Below are 21,277 nucleotides of genomic sequence, written 5' to 3' on the forward strand. Positions count from 1 at the left end.
GGGCTGCCTGGAGGCTGTGACCCTGAAGATGTGGTGCTGCTGAGGAGGAGGATCAGCTGAGAAGCAGTAGTGGTTGCTGCAGTAGTGGATGGTCGAGTTGCCTAGCTTGGTGGGGAGTAGGGTTCCCAGGTGTCTGGTATTTTCAGTCCATTTCCCTTGGACAGACAAAGAAAATACAGGACTGCCTAGGTGAAAACTGGACACCTGGCAACCCTACATGTGCCTGAATTACAATCCCAAAATAAGACTTTTATTCAAATGTGGAGAATAGGATAACACCTTAGAGTTTTAACTAATTGGTGGCATGAAAACAAAAGTATAATATACAGTGTTAATAATTATTCCAAGTAGTCGGTTTCTAAATCAAATGATGAGGGGGATGAAAAGATAGTCCTAAGGTCAACATGTGAGAAAAAGCAGCCTGCACCAGAATGCAGGAAACTTCTCCAAAGATATGATCTCAGATGATCACATAAGTTAGTCCTGAGACAGTTACCATCTCCACTCAGGTTGATATGCAGCATCTTTTCCTCCTCCGCTCCTTTCTGACTTCTTTGTTCTTTTTCAGATGCACGCATGCAGGAACACACACATGACTGCTTATCTTCCATTGCTAGGCAACAAGACCTCACAGAAACTTTCCAGGAAAATTCCCAAGATAACAGCAGTCTTAGCTGTGAAAAAAAAGAGCTTAAAATCACTTAAATATTCATTCTGTGACTCAGAAGTCTCTATTTGCATGTATGAAGCTCTGTTCCTAAGGGATTCTATGATCAAGGAAAATGGTGGGGCACATAGAGAGAGAGTTTCTGCTTCACAGAAAAGATTGTAAAAAACACTGGGTTTTGGATAGTATCCTGCCTGTTAGGCATTCTGATTTCACTAACAATTATATGTATGTTCTTATTTCTGCTGTGTTTTCATTTCAGCTGATACACAAGAAATGCAAAAAAAGAGACATCTTAATGTTTGGGTCTCATTTGTCTTAAGTTACCCTAATACAAATGAGTGAAGAATGTGTTCAAAAGAGTTGCTTCATATGGTACATTGAAATCTATTTTGCATCTCATCCTCTCCTGAAAACAGCACAGGGATTAAATTGGAATTCACACTTGAAAAGTAGAAATGTGGGCTGTTCCCACGCTGCTTATCTTGTTTTGGAAAACAACAAAATCTCATGTGAAATCTTGCGAGAAGACACTATAACAGCATCTTCTTGCGAGATTTTTCTGTTTTCCGGAACAAGGTAAGCAGTGTGGAAATGGCCATGGTCTCACTACATATAGGGTTGCTAAAGATCTTCTAGAATTGCAACTGATCTGCAGACTACAGAGATAGTTCCCTGGAGAAAATAGCAGCTTTGCAAGACAGATTTTATAGGTATTATGCCCTGCTGAGGTCCCTCTCCTCCCCAAACTTCGCCCTCCCTGGGCGCCACCTCCAAATCTCAAGGAATTTCACAACCTGGAGTTGGCAACCTTAGTTACACACCAGCTTTCATTCTGATGTTTCAGTCTTTAAGGGAGACATCACTTTGAATTTTTAAAATATCTTTCCCAGCCTCCTTGAAGATGAATGTACCCAATTTCATTGTAACCCCCCAAAATTCAGCGCAGAGTTATCACATTATAAATAAACTTACAACAATCCAACATAATCAATGGAATATCCCTAAACAAATGTTTGTTTTATAGAAATTTCAGAGTCCATTTATGTATAGGTTCTATATACAGGAAATAAGCTTAAGTATGGCCTCTAGGACATATCCATTATCCCATGTGATATAATAGACAATAACGTATAGACAAATTATAAACCGCAAAATGTACATACACATGTAAAATGCGTTACAAGGAGTGGATAGATCATGCGTGGGTCATACGTGATGTGTATGTGTGGATGCTACAGATGACATGTTCTATAGTTTGGGGGTTGGGTGTGAACAAGCCCAAGACTCATTCTTCTGCTCCCTAGAGTCTACATGCCAGGAGCCTGCATGAATGAACCCTAATTTCTGATTTCAGTTTTCTTCATGGACAACAGCTCACTTAAACTGTTTAGCATTATATTCACATCAGACTAGTTTAGCATGCTAGACAATTGTTGTGGCATGCTGACCGTATGTGCATTGTGATGACGGGGAAGTTTCATTTTAAACTAGCCAGGCATAGTACCAAAGGTTCAGTACAATCTGAACTTTAATCTGTATAAAAGTATTATTACAAAGATCAGATAATTTATTTTTCAGTCACAGAAATTGTTGGTCCAGGGTACAGGAGGACCGTGGCCATTCTCTATCAAGCGGCATTTACTGTTGGTCTTCTCATCCTTGATGTGGTTGCTTATGCAATTCCTCACTGGAGATGGCTTCAGCTTGCTATTACCTTGCCAACCTTCCTGCTTTTACTCTACTACTGGTATGAGGTTTCAGCTCTGTTACTTCTCATCTCTCTCTCTCTCTCTCTCTCTCTCTCTCTCTCTCTAAAAATGTATCCCAACATTGTGACTCTCTCTAAAGTGTCCAAGAAACAAACTAGGATGGAGGTCTGAAGGTATGAGCCTATGCAGACAGGAACAGGCTGTCTGCATAGGCTCTCAGAAGCTGGAGTCACAAAGACACAGAGCAGATGTGGTCCCTTTCCCACCACACTAGTGTCTCCCCCCACACATGTGAACTTGCTTCTATAGCATAAAGCAAAGTACTGCATTTGGGGGACAGTACTTCAAAGATGATTGATCTTTCCTTCTGCCCTGCTTCTAAGTGGACTGAAATACACTGCAGCCACCCACCCAGTCATCTTTGCTATATTATTTTATTTTATTTAAAACATTTATATGCCACCTTTCTACCCAAATAGGGTCCCCAAGGTGGTGAACACTAAGGCATTAAAACATTGAAAATATTAAAAACAGATTAAAATCTGTGTATGTATGCATATATATATGTGTGTGTATATTTTTAACAAAGCAGTAAAGACATACAGGACATACAGGAAATACAATAAGAGGTTTACTGAGGGTGTGCCAAATGAAGCAGAAAAGTCTTCACCTGATGGCAGAAGACAATGACAGAGGGAGACAGGCAATTCTCCCTGGAGAGAGGTTTTCAGCACCATAGTAGAGAAGGTCCTTTCTCAGGCTGACACCTGTCTAGGGCCGATTCCAGACAGCCCTCCCCATCCCGAAACGTCACACATTGTCGCGTGGAAAACGCGAAATATCACATTTTCTCACGCGAGTTTTGCGCAACGTCGCACAAAACTCGTGCGAGAAAAAGCGGTATTTCGCGTTTTCCACGTGACAATGCGCGACGTTTTGGGACGGGGAGGGCCGTCTGGAATCGGCCTAGGTGTCAGATGGTGGGAGCACTTGAAGTGAAGCCTCTGAAGATGACGGGAGATGTTCGTATGGGAGAATATGGTCCTTAAGGTATGCTGGCCCCAAGCTGTATAGGGCTTTAAAGGTCAATTTCAGCACTTTCAATTGAGCCAGGAAACAAATTAGGAGCCAGTGTAGACTGGAGTGATATGGCCCCTGTAACCAACTCCAGTCAGCATTCTGATTGCAGCATTCTGTACCAACTGTAGCTTCTGGACAGTGTTCAAGGGCAACCCCATGTAGAGCACATTTCAGTAATTTAATCTAGATAACAGTGGCAAGGTTTTCCTCACCCGGGAAGGGCTGCAGCTGGTTCACCAGCTGGAGCTTATGAAAAGTGTCCCTCACTTTTCATAAGCTCCAGCTTATGAAAAAGCAGCTTACACTGTTTATCTAACAGGAGGTCTTTGTCGAGCTTTCTCCCCAAACTATGAACCTCCTCCTTTAGGGGGAGTGTAATTCCATCCAGAACAGGAGATATCCCTATTCCTGGGTCAAACCATCCCCTCACCTGTAGCACCTCTGTTTTGTTGGGATTAAGTTTCATCTTGTTAATCCTCTCCCATCCACAAACTGTCTCCAGGTACAAGTTCATGGTTTCCACAGCCTCCCTGGGATCTGTCAGAAGCACAAGACAGAGCTGAGTGTCATCTGTATATTGGTGATAACTCAGCTCAAATCTCTGGATGACTTCTTCCAGAAGCTTTACATAGATGTTGAAAAGCATGGGGGACAAGATATAACTATAAGACAGCAGCCAAGGGGTCGAGCAGCAGTCCCCCAGCACCACACTGTGTAACCTACCTTTGAGATAGGACAGAAACTATTGCAGAACAATGCCTCCCAGTTCCAGCCCTAAAAGTTGGTCCAGTAGGATATCATGAACAATAGTATCAGAATCCACTGAGAGGAATAATAGGGTTGCACTCCCCCTGTCCATCTTATGATGCCATCCACTAGGATGACAAATGCCATACATACAATGTTCCAGTGAAGGCAAATCATGCCTTTTCCAAACCTAAAGTCACTGTGATCTCAGTTGTCTTTCTTTCTCCAAACTCCTCCCCCACAAGTAGTCACAAAGACTAGTATTTTACTAGTTTGAGATGGTGGTACAGTGATCTAGATTTGAACTTACAAAATCCAAGCCATGTATTGTTGAAGGCTTTCACAGCCGGAGAACGATGGTTGTTGTGGGTTTTCCGGGCTGTATTGCCGTGGTCTTGGCATTGTAGTTCCTGACGTTTCGCCAGCAGCTGTGGCTGGCGAAATGTGGTGTAGCAGAGGTGCTACACCTCTGAAGATGCCAGCCACAGCTGCTGGCGAAACGTCAGGAACTACAATGCCAAGACCACGGCAATACAGCCCGGAAAACCCACAACAACCAAAATCCAAGCCACTTTCCTGCTTCTAGGTATCTTAGCTCGTACTTCAAAATAGCCTCATCTATGCATTGTACCTCTGTAGTATTATGTCCAGCAACATTTACTGACAAACATAAACCTGAGAATTAGCAAGTGGAATGAACAAAGGGCTTGGGGATGTGCATTTCTGAAAGCAACTTTGCTATAACTATATAACTATAACTATGTAGGGTGCTTTACAGAACACAAGTAAACAGCTGCCTACCCCAAGGAATTTACAATCTGAAGATTTACATAAGGGAGGCAACAAAGGAATGGGAAGGAAGTGGAGGTGGGAATAAACAGGGAAAGAATATGCATTCATGCAGCTCCATATTCTTAGGCTTTGCTTCAGTAGGAAAGAGAGCCTATGGCTAAAGTCTTCACGATGTCTTCTTTTCTGAAATATGACGGTAATTCATCTGACTGCTTTTATTTATAGGTGCCTTCCAGAGTCTCCCAGATGGCTTATCTCTCAAGGGCAGAATGCCCGAGCTATGGAAATTGTAGATGATATTGCTAAAAAGAATGGGAAAATGTTACCTGCCCAATTTGAGGTGAATTTTGAATGTTATGAATATGAATGATGATGATGACGATGATGACGATAACATTCGATTTATATACTACCCTTCAGGATAATTTAACACCCACTCAGAGCGGTTTACAAAGTATTCTATTATTCTCCCCACAACAATCATCCTGTGAGGTGGGTGGAGCTGAGAGAAATCTGGAGAGTTGTGACTGACCCAAGGTCACCCAGCTGGCTTCAAGTGTTGGAGGGGGGAATAAAACCCAGTTCTCCAGATTAGAGTCCCATCGCTGTTAACCATTACACCAAACTGAACAAATAGCTTCTATAATTATCACTATACTATACTATACTATACTATACTATACTATACTATACTATACTATACTATACTATACTATACTATACTATACTATAATGATAAACAGTGGTAGTAATATTAGTATCTTATATACTAATAACGAAGTGGCCTTGATCATTGGATACTTAAATTCAAAGATTGAAACCATGAAGAGAAAAGACAGATCTTGCTATACACCTGAAAAATGCTCCAGCTTTACTGAAAAATCTGCAACCTAAAATAATAATAATTTTTTTTAAAAAAATACAACTCAAAATGATAAAAGGAGCACCTGATATCCTCAGTGGCTGTTGCTAGGCACCCATATTAGTTTAGCCAATAATCCAGGCTTGGTTTCTGTCAGTAAAAGGCGAGGGGGAAGAGCCATTTCTAGGGCTGTTTTGACCTTTGAGGGAGGATTCAAAGGGGCCAGACCCAGAAGCAACCACTGGATACTTTAATGCTGCATTACTTTCATGACTCACCTAGGCTTGGCTGCTTGCTTCTGTTCAACAGCAGCTCCCTCCCACAAAAGCTAGTATAGCATAGTGGTCAGAGTTTCAGTGTAGAATCTGAGCGACCCAGGTTGGAAATATCACTCTTCTGAGGAAACTCACTGGGCGACTTTGATCCAGTCACACACTCTCAGCCTAACCAACCTCTTAGTATTGTTGTGAGGATAATATGCAGGCAAGGAGAATGATGTAAGCTGCTTTGTGGAGAAAGGCGGTAGAAAGAAAGAAATTAAGAAATATAGGAGAAGATGTTTGAAGGAGAGAAGGATTTAGGGAAAGGTAAGCAGATAAGCAGAAAAATATGATTTTGGATACTTACCAAATAAATGGGGAAACTGGCTTGATAACAACATAACAAGACTTGATTTATATACCGCCCTTCAGGACAACTTAATGCCCACTCAGAGCAGTTTACAAAATATGTCATTATTATCCCCACAACAAAACACCCTGTGAGGTGGATGGGGCTGAGAGAGCTCCAGAGAGCCATGACTAGCCCAAGGTCACCCAGCTGGCTTCAAGCAGAGGAGTGGGGAATCAAACCCAGCTCTCCAGATTAGAGTCCTGTGCTCTTAACCACTACACCAAACTGGCTGATGATGGACTAATTATGCTTCAGAAGGGACAAAATATTGAGAGCAGCAGAATGTCAGTTAAAGGATGGTGGGAGATGAAACTAGCCTTCTCAAGTTCCTGAAATTATAGAATCATGGAAGGGCAGGGATTTGGGGCAGGCTGAGGTTTCTAAACTTCAACCCACTCCAGTGTGATTTCTTATAGTCCTCCATCTTGTTCCTTTGGATACCCAAGTTCATGGTTGAGAATCTACATTAGGGCACCAAAACAGGGTCACCCATAAATGGAGTACAAATCTCCCTTGGTATGCAGAGGGTTTTTTTTCCAGGTTGATAGCCCTGTTGGTTTGCAGTAGAATAGTAGGATTTAAGTCCAGGAGCCCCTTAGAAATCAACAAGATTTTTAGTTTATAAGTTTTGGATACTTCATATCTGAAGCAGGGAGCTTTGACTCTTGAAAGCTTATACCCTGAAAATCTTGTTTGTCTCTAAGGGGCTACTGGACTCAAATCCTGCAGAAAAGAAGTTACCATAAAAATATACAAGTTATGTGGAATCTGCTATTTCCTTAACAAGTATAAAATTACCCAACCCTTTCACCCTTGATTAATGTTGCACTGTTCTTCTATAGATTATTATTCTTGAAGAAGGGAATGAAGAAGAAGGGCATGAAAAACCGAGCCCTTCGCTAACTGATCTTGTAAAGACTCCTCAGATGAGAAAATACACATTTATTTTGATGTATAACTGGTAAGAGACCTTTTTATTCTTGTTCTTCTTTAAGTGATGGACACCTGTTCCCATCATGTTCCCTGATACATTATTTACTGAGGATCAGTTCATATATGAACCTGTCATTTAGCGTGTGTGTTCGTTCCTTTCACTCAATGTTCGTGAAGCCCTGCATGTGAACTGGGGACTAAGTGCTTAAATGACAAATGCACTTAGGCTCTACTCCTACAGTCTGCCCATCCTTTTTTGTAGCTGACATATAATATGAGTATAGTGTTGTCAGGTTCAAGTTGGGAAATTTCTGGAGATTTGGGAGGTGGAATCTGGGGAGAGTGGGATTTGGGGAGGGACTTCAGCAGGGTATAATGTCATAGATTCCACCCTCCAAAGCAGCCATTCTCTCCAGGGGAAGTGATCTCTGTCATCTGGAGATCAGTTGTAATTCTGTGAGATCAGTAGGCCTCATGGAGGTTGGCAACCCTATATGAGTAGGGTCTGCTTATGTAAACATTTCCATGTGGTCCTTGGGTTGCCAGCACCAGACTGGAAAATTCCTGGAGATTTTGAAGGTGGAGCCTGGGGAGAGGAGAGTTTGGGGAGGCAAGAGGCCTCACTGGTGTATAATGCTCTAGAGTCTACCATCCAAAGAAGCCATTCTCTCCAGGGAAACTGATCCCTGTGGCCTGTAGCTCAGTTGTAGTTCTGGAAAATCTCCAGCTAGGGATCCCATTCACCTGGTGGGGTGAGGGAGTCCCTGCTACTGTTCGCCACCCCCACCTTCCCAGCCCACCTTCTGGAATCAGTTAGCCAAGCAGCAGCAGATCCACCAAAGCATGGTACTCCTCATTATCACCCCAGTCTCTCCCCAGAAGGATAGTTTCAGACAACGCTGTTATTAAAGATTGACTTGTATCTATGGTTAGTTCATTGGTTCTACAGGGAAATTGTTACCAACAAGAAAAAGTTTGTATGTACTTAGTCACAAACCCTTTGGCTTAAATGGAGAGCTACTGGTGTTTCTGAATTGACATCAGTACTGTTGTTATTGTGAGGTATAAAAAAATCACAATGCTCTTAAAATATAGTTCTTTTTAAAATTCATCTTTGAATTTATACAAAAACACTTACCTGACCAGCAGGAGGGAAAAGTATGAGAACGGGCCTCCTGGGGTGCGCTCCTGGGGTGGCCCGATGACATTACTTCCAGCAGTGACATCATCACACCACCCCGAGAGCATTCCCATGCTTTGCAGTGGGCTGCCAAAGGGTTTGGGGGCCCCAAATCAGCCCACTGCACAGCATGTGTGTGCCCCCATGCCTATGTGATGACATCATTTCCCTGCATCCTCACGCAGGCACAGGGGTGTGCATATGAGGAATGCACAAAGAGGGAAAAGAAGGTAAGCACCAGGTCCTTTCCCCCCTGCCTGGAGGATAAGGGGACCTGACAACTCTATCTCTAGCCACCACCTGGAGGTTGGCAACCAGATGTGGGCCCTAACTCACTAAGTTCTACACATGAACCTGAGAAAGTTGTACAATCCAGAAGCTTGTTTCCATGTCTCCTGTGTAAATCTACATAGAGGATTGTCCCCTCCTGGGATGAGTTCTTATCACAGCAAGCATATGATATAGAGGTGGTTCATCACCTCTCAAAGTACCTGGTATTCAACACAAAGCTTTGGATATGTTGGTCTTAAGGCAATGAAGACAGAAAACCATAACTGATCAAAAGAGTTCAGAAAGGATAGCTATAGCTCTTCTCTACCAATTTCTTAGATTGGATGGTGTTATCAGATTTTCATGAGGAAAGTCTTGTAGGGGAATCTCAATTTTTTTTTAAATTAATTTTTATCAGTGTAAAATATTTTAAAAATTAAAAAAGCAAATATTATCACCTTCCTCTAAGGTTGCTAGCTCTGGGTTGGGTAATTCCTGGAGATTTGAGGGTGGAACCTGGGGAAGGGGAGAGGGTTGGAGAGAGGAGGGACCTCAGTGGGGTATAATGCCATATAGTCCACCTTCCAAAACAGCCGTTTTCTCCAGAGGAGCCAATCTCTTTAATCTGGAGACCAGTTGTAATTCTGAGAGATCTTCAGGCCCCACCTGAAGATTGGCAAACCCTAGACACCCACTTCTTGAAAACTGATGTAGTGAAATACTTTGAAGAATGCTTTATAAGGGTTACGGTCATCATGTGGATGAGAATTTAGGAAGGAAGCAAACAGCAAAAAGAAAGTGCGAGATTGGGAATGTCTCACCCTCCCTGTGGCAGCTATTTTCAAAGACAAACCTTTTTCCTGAGAATCCCACCCTTTTGTAGCAGAATATGTGTGTCTGTGTATGGTGGATTCAGGGGGAAAGGGAAGGGAAGCTAAACAAGCCGGTCAGCTAGAATAAGTGGGATAGGTCACATTTAATGCAAAAGCATTTGAGACGACCAGGTGCATAGACCTTCAGTACTCACACATCTAAAAGGAATTTACGTAGCTGGCAGTACTGTTTTAATCTTTTATATTCAATAATAATTTACAAGTGCAAGGAGGAGTACCCTGGACTACAAGTGGTAGTAGGTAGATAGGGTTGCTAGGTCCCCCAGGACCCAAATTGGAGTGCAAGGGGGTTGTGCAGGAGCATGCTCCGGAGGACTTCCTTGTTGCACCAGGAATGACATCATTCCCAGCATGACAAGGAAGTCCTCCAGAGTTCACAAGAGTGGGCTCTGGAGTGCCCCAGCCCATTCTCTGCACCTCCCTGCCCAGCCAGGTAAGTGACCCCCCCCCCACTGGGGGTTTGTCATCCCTAGGAAAGATACACTTGTAGTTACTTGTCAGCATGGAAGGAAATTAGGAAAAGCTCAGGAATCTTGAGTCTTGCAGGGCCTTAAAAAACTGATACCACAATATGGTATTTGTTCTGATCAAATAGTATTTCTTGAGACGGTATGCTCTAAATTACTCTGGTCAGGCCTGATTCAGATACAGGTGTGCACTTAAGAAGCCCAAGGCATCTATTTAGCTTTCCTATATCAGATCATTTAATTCCTGGCAAGAGGTACACCTCAACAACATTTCAGGTTTGTTGTGGGTCTAGCACAGAAATTAGAAAATCTCTTCTTCCATTTTAATCTTTTATTAAAGCTTATCTGTTTCATTTTTACACTGATGGGAATCAACAAAAAATTATACCATCCATTATTGTTACATAGATAATTAAAGGAGAGCAATTACAGGAGTCCTTAAAATTTATCTTATTCCAAAGATAAGCATGTCACAAGTAAGGAATCCCTTCTGAAAAGAAGCTCCCAATCAGTTCAGCTTCCCATATTTATAGGCTTTTAAAATCATCTCCTAACTATGTCTAGGTGTCTCACTTGATAAGGATGCACATTTTTGCCTAACTAATTATCGTAGAACTTCAAACACCATTCAACATTATCTATGCTTGAATATATTCTTAAAGTATAACAAAGTCTATTTAAAAATTTGTTACCAGTTTCTCAAACATATTAATATATTTTGGCCCTCCATCTTTGAACTATGTCTTCAGCTCTGTGAAGCTGGACGTTCTTGTCATGCTCAGACTCTTCTGCACTAGAGCCTCAACCTATAATATCTATTGATGGGTTCTAATTTATAAAAGGCCATATAATTGTGTTACACCTTTGTTTCATACCCCTCTCCAAATCAACTCTGTTCTGGATCCCTAAACTCCCTTTTGACATGTTTGGTAGAGTCTACATCAGCTCTGTCTCTGGCAAGCAGAAACATCCTCCACGGGCTTTTGGTTCCAAGATCAGCAACTGTACTTTTATATTCTTGGCCGTATCTGTGACATGTTTCAGACTTTTCCAGAACTGCTCTTCTGCAGGCTGACAAACCTTTTCACAATTAATCAGAGTTGGTCTTCTTTTTCTAGGTTCACAAGTGCCATAATGTACCAGGGCCTCATCATGCACCTGGGAATTGCTGCAGGCAACGTTTATCTGGATTTTTTCTACTCTGCTCTTGTAGAATTTCCAGCTGCCATCATCCTTATATTCACAATTGAACGCGTAGGACGTCGCTATCCTTGGGCTGCGGCAAATTTTGTGGCCGGGATTGCTTGCCTTGCTGCAGCTTTCACTCCAGACGGCAAGTAAAGAATTTCCATTAATATACATTCCACTCATCTTGACTCAGGACAGGATTGCACATTCTTTATTTGCAGAATGGCTTTTAGATGCATAAATTTTGCAGGGTGAATTTCTGCATAATTTCTTAATCCCTTGGTTTTTAGGACTACACAACCATTCCAAGAAGTCATTTACAGTCCAGTCCCAAGTAGAGTTACACTCTTATTAATCCCATTGACTTCAAACTCTGAATAAGAATGTACTGTAGGTGTGGCATATTTAAACACCAGCAGTTCAATATAAGAAGGCCAAGGGAAGCTTGGCTACCACTCGACTTACATGACTTGCCTATGCATGGCTGCTTGCTACTGAAGATGGGGGACGGGTAAGAAAAGTAAGCTGGTGGGAAAGAGAGAAGGAAGCAGGAAAAGGTGAGGATATGGGAGTTGCCAGGAGGAGGGAAATAGTGTGGAGAAGGGGATACAGAGAAAAATGAGGTGCCCCCCTTGAGTTCTTGTGGGTTCCAGCTGTGCTACTGGACCCAGCCCAGCAGATGGAACCACAGAGTTCTTCTAGGGAGAGGCTGCCAGTGGGAAGGTAGGAGAGAAAAGTGAAGATTGGGGGGTGGGGGGAGATAAAAGGTAGATTCTCTGGTGGACCGAAGGAAGCATGAAAAGGGGAGATGCTATGGGGGCTTTCAGGGAAGGGAAAGAGTAAGTAGTGGGAAAATAGTAGAGGAGGGGGAAATGAGAAGCCCCTCACAAATCTTTGCAGGTTCCCACTTGTTGTTATTAATTATCTTCCCATAATGAGCCACATGGAAAATTTGTGTTAATGTTTCCTTTCCAGATATGTTCTGGCTCAAGGTTACTCTGGCTTGCCTTGGCAGAATGGGAATCACTATGGCTTTTGAAATGGTTTGCTTTGTCAATACTGAATTGTATCCAACATTTCTCAGGTAAGTATTTCTACCATCAAAAGAGATTTTTGACCCACATTGTATATTTGCTAGAATAACAGTGCTGATGTAGATAGTGGACCTGCTTTACAGAGCTGATGAAGCAGAAAGAGAACTTCTGTGGATAAAAAGGTAGAAGAATGGAAAATGAAACACCAAATCAAAAATTTGGTATTATTATTCCTTTCTTCTAAGGAGTTGCTGCTTATAATTTGAGAAGAATGACGAGTTATGTCTATGTGAATTGGGTATGTTCAAGTGTACAGTTCTTATTTTGTTGGTGTTTGTATGGCTTATGGCTTCGGCCAGAAAAGCAATAAACATATTATTATAATTTGAGAAGATGCTAACATCTATAAAAGTTGCCAATAAAACGAATAATCTACCTTCACTTATGTAAATCTATGAGCTCCCCCGCCCTTGTAGAGCTTGTGGGGTTTTGAGTGGTAAAATTAAAAAATCTGATTATTTATACAAAGGAATTGAAAAGCACTTAATTCCTCCACATTTAGATGGTCCATCTTCCTAACCATTAGGAAATCTAAACCATTCTCCCAGTTTCCTAGCCATTTCAGTGGCCATGTAGCCCTGTAACATTCTTTAGGGATCAGTTACTGTAGTGCCTGATGTATTTACTTGGAAGATTTATATTACAACATGAGCTTTAAATGTTACAATGCATTTGTTTTTAAAAAAATCTAAAATAGCAGCAGAATACAAACAGTCATAAAACAGCATTAAATTTTAAAATACCAGAAGCAGCAAAGCAAAAAAGCATTAAGTAATAAGATCAGTAATAATCAGCAAGTCCACCAATTTAAACCCAATTCAGGGAATAAAAACAACAAATGCTTTATAGAATAAGCCTGTTTTCTCCAAGGTCAAGAGGCCTAAGAACCAGTTTCTGGTCATTTTTAAAAGCTGCCCTACAGTCACTCTACATGAGACATCTTACACAGGGACACTCAAGTGTAGGGAGATGCAATGTTAGTTGGGAAGAGTAGTTTAAAAAGACAGAGCCAGCGGAGATCGCTCCTCAGAGGGTTTGTTAATTTTATCTTTGCCTCCTAGAAGGGGGGGAGTGAAATTGACATAGCCTTCAGGGAGGCAAAGATGAAATTAACAAACCCTCTGAGGAGTGATCACCATTAGCTCTATCTTTTTAAACTAGCCTCATGTAGAGAGGTGAAACAACACTTCCCGGCTAACATTACATCTCCCTACACTTGAGCATCCCCGTGTAAGATGTCTCATGTAGAGAGACTCATAGAGTGCATTTTATCTGGATGTAAGCTAGGCATGAATTTAGATAGATTGGCATTTTCCACTGACACCACTGCTCGCAACCCATCCTAGGCTACTGAAACTCAAACAGGGTTTTTGGCATGGGTTTTTCCATCAGTTCTTGCCCCATTTATCTCCTAATTTCCACATGAATTTTCTGTCTTGAGTTTTCTCTTTGGGTTTTTTTTGGGTTTCCCCGTTTTTTCTGGTTCTTTTGAGTCCACTTTTACCCCAGTCTTTTCTGGAAAATGATTTTGAATCAACTGTTTCCTCACACATAATGTTTCTTTTGGTTTTGTTTGTCCCACCCACTCCCACCCACTTCCAACCCACTTTTCGATGACTAGATGTGCATTATCATCATCAAACCACTCCTCCCCCACCTTCCCCTCCAGTTTTGTTTTCTGTCTTTTTAAATTTCCCTCTTCATAGCGTTAATGATACTTGAAGCAGATTCTCTCAATTCCCAACTTTCATTTTTTAAAAAAGTAAGTCTCTCACTTGCTCCATTGAGGAGATACGCTTTTTTCTTTATATCTCTGCAAGGGAAGGGGCTAGAAACATACTTTTTAAAAATGTAAGCTGGGAATTCAGAGAGTCTGTTCCATATATTGTTTCAACGGTAGGTTGATATAACACTATGACACTGACAGTTGTTTTTAAAATTGCAAAATGCAAAGGGAGGGCAGATATGCAGAAGAACTGTACCCAAAATTCCAATGCTTGGGCATTGAATCCTATGAAAATCAGGACTAAGTTGAAGGTGTGGAAAAGCCTTCAGTCACTCCTTTGCAACCTACTTCTCAAGCAACAGGGCTGTGACCACAACAACCCTCTGACTGTGAAATAGAATACATAGCATTCTGCTTCATGGCATTCTCTTTGCCTATCTGGAGGAGTTAGCCGTGTTAGTCTGTAGTAGCATATCTGTAAATACTATAAAAGCACTACTGCCTCCAGTGCTCTCTTCTCCAAAGGAAATTAAACTTTATAGCACTACCCTGAAGCTCGTCAGTCGTCACTGCTCAGGGAATTGGTGAGTGCCAAAAATTCCCTTTATGCTGCATGGGAAACAACTGTTGAAAAACAGTAGTATCTTGATATAAAGTCCTGTTTGTATCCCAGAAAATCAAAGTATAAGTGTTAATTATCTTTGTGGAAAGTTTAGTTTCTTAGCTTGTGTAGAAATGTAGACATCTCCTCCATACTTTGAAAGTGGGTGTTGCTGAGGAATGTTGTGCACCAGCTTTGTAGTCTCAGTATTTTTGTTTTGCAAATGTTTGACATAATGTATATATTTCTTTTTACTCAGAAACCTTGGTGTGATGGTCTGTTCCTCCCTATGTGATTTGGGTGGAATAATATCACCATTTGTTGTTTATAGACTAGCAGAGATCTGGCATGAGCTACCCCTTGTCGTCTTTAGTAAGTACTTTCTAATGTCTGCTGTGGAGTGCCGGGGCATATTAACCATGCATGTTATCATGGTGTTAGGATTGTAGGCTGCATTCAAAAGTCATGAAAAAAACTTAGCTTCATCAGGGGAAGAAGAATGAGCTCTAAGGTCCTTCAGTTGGTGTACTGTATTTTCATCCCTCCTTCCTTGCGTATGGAATACAGACTTTCTGCTTATGCAAACCATAGTTTGTTGCCCAAATATGGCAAAAGGACAAACTGTGGCTGTTTTCAGGTAACAAATTGGGATTCTAAACCATGTTTAATACTGCTTTGGAATCCCAGTCTGTAGGTAGAACAAACCACACTAGTATCATTTTGCATGATTGTTGCAAACTTGATTTGTACTAAAACAGTCTCCAATCTCTACTGTAGCGCTAAAAGTATGTTGGTATGAAGTGCCACTAAAAGTGGTCAAAGTGGTACCTCCTATTTTCTTATGGTTGGTAACTCCAGCTCTTATTTTCTTACAGTTTCTAACTCCAGAAATTCCTGAATAACTGAAGATAGTGTATTGGGTAGGCAGAGTTTAGGGAGGGGAGAAAGCTAAGCAAGAATATGATGTTACAGAGTTTGACATACATATCCTCCAGGGGAACTGTAGTCTGGAGATCATTGGGTAATTTCAAGAGAACTCCAGTGCTTAAGGTTGGTTACCCTACATTTTTTACTTCAGCCCCCATCCCCTTGCCCAACATAAGAATGTAAGTAGACCTTGCTAGATCAGAGCGATGGCCCATCTAGTCCAGTATTCTGTTTCAACAGGTCAACAGGTTGCCCTGGAGGATTAAACAAAAAGGGCAGAGAGGCCGTGGCCCTCCCCTGATGCTGCCTCCCAGTGCTGGTATTCAGAGGTTAGGTGCCTCTTTATATAGAGGTTCCCTTCAATTACCATGGCTAGTAGCCATTGATGGTCCTCTTCTCCATAAATCTGTCAATCCCACTTTTAAAGCTATCTGTGCAGCTTTCTGTGTGTGCACTTTTAAAGCTATCTATGTGTCCACTGCCAGTGAATTCCAGAATTGCTCATTGAGTAAAGAAGTATTTCCTTTTGTTTGTTCTGAAATGTTGTTGTGTGCTCCTGAGAAAAAGTTCTCTCTAACCACCTTCTCCACCCCATGCATAATTTTATAAACCTCTATCATCTCTCCCCTTAGCTCAAACTCTCAGAAAAAGTACGAGTACTCTGTCCAGAGGCAGTACTAGTGAGAAATTTAAGTTGCTTTCACCCCTGCTACACTTCAAATGTGACAGAAGGAGAAAAGGGGCTTTGAAGATGCCTTTTTGTCCAGGGGAACCCATCTCTGTAGTTTGGAAATGAGTTGCAATTCTTGAACATTGGCATAAATCTGGCTAATTGACTGGTAGATTAATGAAGGATTGCACACTCGTACTCCAGACCGCACCAGGAGGGGTGCCAACCCTAGCTCATATCTTTAATGAAAGAATGCTCACTAAGCTCTCAGTTGCCATTTCTAAGGTTGCTAGGCAACCACAACCCTATTGCTGAGCCTTCCAAGCCTTGGCTTCCTTAAGCTAAATGCATGGGGAACAGCAGGGATGGAGGCCTCAACAGCCTTGGGAAAGGTCCTGTACTCCTTCCCTGGCATGTCCTCTTATGAGGATGAGTTGCCAGGGACAGGTCTGGTGGCAGTCACCAGAGATCCACTGCCCACAATTCTGGGCCTAGCATGGCCACCATGTCACTGGGCCTTGCTTGGTCAACCCAGTGGTTGGTGGCCACTGTACAATTTAGGCTGGCTTTTCCTGGAGAGAGGTTGTCAAGGGGAGGAGTGGAGGGGAAGCTGAAGATAGACAGAGGAGCAGTTAAGGTAGGTTGGCTGGTGGGTGGGAAGGAGAAAAGAAAGCGTAAAAAGGGGAGAGGCTATGGGGGCTGCCAAGGAATAGAAAAAGGAAATCGTGTAGAGGAATGTTCGTGAAAATGAGATCCCCCATGCAAGTTCTTGTGGGTCCCCTGCTTATGTTGCTATAATGAGCAGTCCATGGGTCTTACAGTCAATGACTTCTTAAAGCCTGAAACCAGATATGTACATGTTGGAGGCCTACAAAGAATAACATGAGTGGTGGAGGCCTCCCCCTACCATCATCACCAGTCTCTGTCCCAGGATTCTGTAAGTGCTCAGGCTTTGAGAAGACTAATTTCTACAATCCTTGTTTTATCCCTACGCAGGAAGCATTGCATTGTTAGTGTATGGCTTGGCTTGGCTGCTTTGGGGATTAGTACAAGACATCACTTTTTACTATTACATATAATTATGCTAAAGAGTATGGAAAGTATAATGAAAAATAAAATCAATGCATGAAATAATGTGGTTTTTATTTAAATGACTCCCAGCCAAAAAACCTGGTCTCTATGTAAATCTTGGTCGACTCAATATCTGTGGAGAAGAGAAAGCACCAAATACACTACTTACACTCTATATTTTGTGGTGGGACTGGATGACACAGTAGGACCATCTCAGTAATTATAAGGCAAGCTGTGAAAAGGCATTTTGAAAGATCATAAGACAAAGAACCAAACTGGTTTTTATCTGAATGATAGTTCTTACCTGTGAGACATTTTGGGGGAGAGACATTTGGGGGGAGGGGGCCAACTCCCCTGCCAGGGAGCGGGGGAGCTGACAACCCGATTGTTGCACTGGAACCCCGTGTTGCACTGGAAATGATGGCATTTTCTGGTACAACAGATGCATTAGTACCTGCTGCCCCTTGCCCTCCAGTTTTCTTTTGAATAGCACCCTTTTAAAGAACAATTTGATCTACTGCAATTAGCAGGTTATTACATTCTGTGAAAAACTTCAGGAAGAGGCTGAGGCTTAGAAGTGGAACATCTGTTTTGAGATTAGAGGTTCAGGATTGGTTCTCCTGTATCTTTAAATTCCTTTTTATAGCAATAGCACAGAATGAAGGAAGGAAAAATGAATTTGGACTTTGGTACTAGCCTCCTCCTCTTCCCACTGTTATTTGCTCTGCTAGAGAAACACACAGGTATTTCAGGGCTGCCAATTCCCTGGTGGGAGCAGGACATCTCTGCCTCTGATTTCCCACTGCTAAGCAAAGTGGCAGTGTAGGAAGGAAGGCTGTTGGGCTGACAATGTGATGTCACTTCTGGAAAAGTGATGGCATGCCTCTCTAGGAATTGTCAGAAACTCTATGGCCAAACCTGAGCTGTTTTCAGTGATTCCTTGAGAGGCTATAGCATTTCTGGCAATTCCTAGAGAGGCATGATATCACTTCCAGTATTTTTTCTCAGAAGTGGCATCCTGTCATCTCTGGTGGCCACTCCTTAGGTTCCCCTTGGTGTTATTGGACCTGTCAATGCTGTTATCTGTATATTTTCCTTTATTTGTTTGTTTATTTGTTTGTTTGTTTATTAACCATGGAACAAACAGTAAATTGGGGTGGGGCAATTTACACTGAGGTAACAGCACATCTCTTCCCTCAACACCATGGCCTAGTCTAATGCTTCTACCTCCTGTACCTTTAAAGAAATTTTAAAAGATGGGCAATCCAGTCATAGATCTCTAGCATCTCATCTAGTTTAATCCTGAGTCCCACTGAGTTCAAGGGGAAGCAGTATCAAGTAAATATGTATATGCCTATGATTAAGGTGTGTAATTTTTTTAAAGTGTAATGTGTTGCATTGTACCTTGAAGTCTAACCTTGTCTCTTGTGCATTTCATTGGTAGCTTTAGTTGGTTTGATTGCTGGTGGATCAGTACTACTTCTGCCTGAGACTAGAGGGAGAACTTTGCCTGAGACCATTGAAGATGTAGAAAACTTTCATCAGTATCACACTAGTCAGCTTAATTAATGACATGTTAAAAGATTATTAAAGGTGTTCATTCAAATGCTGTTTGAAAAGGGTCCAGAGTGTATCATGACTACAAGAAACATTACACGAACATATAATGTTTATTTTTGTCCTGTGCCTGTGTGTGTGTGTGTTTGTTAAACTGATTGATGCAGTTAATGCAGCATGTAACTTGGGAAATTTACATTAACAAAATAAATCACCATTCTGAAAAATGAGTCTCATCGCTCCACAATTGGGAAGAGGTGCATATTTTTTAACAGAGACTGTAAATTGATTTACCTGTCTATCCATCTTCCTTAGTAGGTGGTGGGTTCTCCTTCTATGGAGGTTTTTAAGCAGAGGCTAGATGGCCATCTGATAGCAATGCTGATTCTGTGAGGGCAGGAAGGATTACATCGGTGCTCAGTTCTTGTGGTCCTTTCTTACATGCTCAGGGTAATGCCAACCGCCACTTTGGGGTCAGGAAGCAATTTTCCCCAGGCCAGTTTGGCTAGGGATCCTGGAGGTATTTTGCCATCTTCTGGGCATCGAGTCACTGTGTGTGTGTGTGTGGGGGGGTAGTTGTGAATTTCCTGCACTGTGCAGGGGATTGACCCTGGACATCCCTTCCAACTCTATCTTTATATCTCACTTCATGGCCAACTGCATTCAGGACAGCTAGCAATATTATCATATTATCCATAAATGCATAAACATTTTTAAAAAAATATTATGCATAAATGCATAAACAGTTTTTAAAAAATATTATGCATAAATGCATAAACAGTTTTTAAAAAATATTATGCATAAATGCATAAACAGTTTTAAAATATTAAAACATTCTTTTTAAAAACATTATTAAAATTTTCTTTAAAAAAAAGAGTTCATAGGCCTGCACATGCACATTTATTTATTTGTTCATTTAAGGTATTTATTAGCCACCTTTTCTCCAAAGTTGCTCAAGGTTGCTTACATAAATCTATTAAAAACAGTTAAAAACAGAGTTAAAATCCAACCTGTATTGAAATGCTGTGCCAAATAGAACAGCTGCCTCCTGAAGCTAGTTTTAGGTGGGTAGCCATGTTGGTGTGCATTAGAACATCAGGCTTTGAGTGGCACCTTAAGAGTCCAAGAAGATTTTCAGGGTGTAAGCTTTTGACAATCAGAGATCCCTTCTTCAGACTCGAGTAGGAATGGAGATACCTGAGCCTTTATATCCCAGCCAAAAGGTTGGTGGGGTGTTAAAAGGGAGGGTATCAGGATGTAAAGGCACAATGCAATGATCTCACTACTTATCTCACTACAGATTCTAATTTCTGCTCTTGATCATGCTGCATTATACCATTGTACCTTTACACCCTGATGCCCTCCTTTGTAACACCCCACCCCAACTCTCAAAAGCTTACACTCTAAAATCTTGTTGGTCTCTAAAATGCGCCTGGACTTGAATCCTGCTGTTTCCCTGAAGCTTGAAAGTGAGGGGGGCCGGGCACACCTCCCTGGGGAGATTGTGGGACAGCCATTGAAAGGCTCTCTCCCATGTACCCACCAACTGAGCTTCTTTGGTTGATGCGACAGTCAGGAGGGCCTCTCCCTGTGATCTTAACTCCTGGGCAGGAACATATGAGAGAAGAGGGTACTTCAGATACTCTTCTGTCACATAGGGCTTTAAAAGATAGGAGCACATTGAAGTGGGATCAGGAGCAGATTGGGAGCCAGGGTAGTTGCTGTAATATCAGGGCTACATGTTCCTGATAGCTATCCCCAACTAGTAGTCTAGCTGCCACATTCTGCACTAGCTGAAGCTTCCAATTAGTCTTCAAGAGCAGCCCCAAATAGAGCGCATTGCAGTAGCCCAACAGAGATGTAGCTAAGGCCAGGGCCGGATCAAGGGGGGCAGGGGGGGTAGTCTGCCCCCGGCGCCACCAGGGAGGGGGCGCCGGGAGCAGCTGCCAGCTGCCAGAGGGCGTAGGCAGCAGTGCGGGCAGCCTCGCAGCCCCCCGCGCTGCCTTTCGTCTGCCCCGCAGGACAGGGGGCGGCTGGCTTGCTGCGCACCCCCTGTCTTGCAGGGCAGGCAAAAGGCAGCGCAGGGGGCTGCAGGGCCGCCAGCGCCATTCGTCTGCCCTGCAGGACAGGGGGCGGCCGGCCGCCCCCTATCTTGTGGGGCAGGCGAA

At 42.3% G+C, this 21,277-nt stretch overlaps 1 protein-coding gene across 2 annotated transcripts in view; it reads left to right on the forward strand.

The window, feature by feature from the left end:
- LOC129333102 (solute carrier family 22 member 2-like) overlaps window positions 1-19,340 on the forward strand; it is a 35,282-nt gene extending 15,942 nt beyond the window's left edge. For both annotated transcript variants that reach the window (XM_054984506.1, XM_054984498.1), the window contains exons 4-10: window positions 2,249-2,417; window positions 5,224-5,338; window positions 7,375-7,493; window positions 11,394-11,608; window positions 12,439-12,547; window positions 15,144-15,256; window positions 18,997-19,340. In XM_054984506.1, coding sequence (XP_054840481.1) covers window positions 2,249-2,417; window positions 5,224-5,338; window positions 7,375-7,493; window positions 11,394-11,608; window positions 12,439-12,547; window positions 15,144-15,256; window positions 18,997-19,121 — 965 coding nt within the window. In that variant the 3' untranslated portion in view covers window positions 19,122-19,340. The remainder of the gene's footprint in view (window positions 1-2,248; window positions 2,418-5,223; window positions 5,339-7,374; window positions 7,494-11,393; window positions 11,609-12,438; window positions 12,548-15,143; window positions 15,257-18,996) is intronic.
- The last annotated feature ends 1,937 nt before the right edge of the window (window positions 19,341-21,277 follow it).

Source organism: Eublepharis macularius, chromosome 1, assembly GCF_028583425.1.
Source record: "Eublepharis macularius isolate TG4126 chromosome 1, MPM_Emac_v1.0, whole genome shotgun sequence".
Lineage (NCBI taxonomy): Eukaryota > Metazoa > Chordata > Lepidosauria > Squamata > Eublepharidae > Eublepharis > Eublepharis macularius.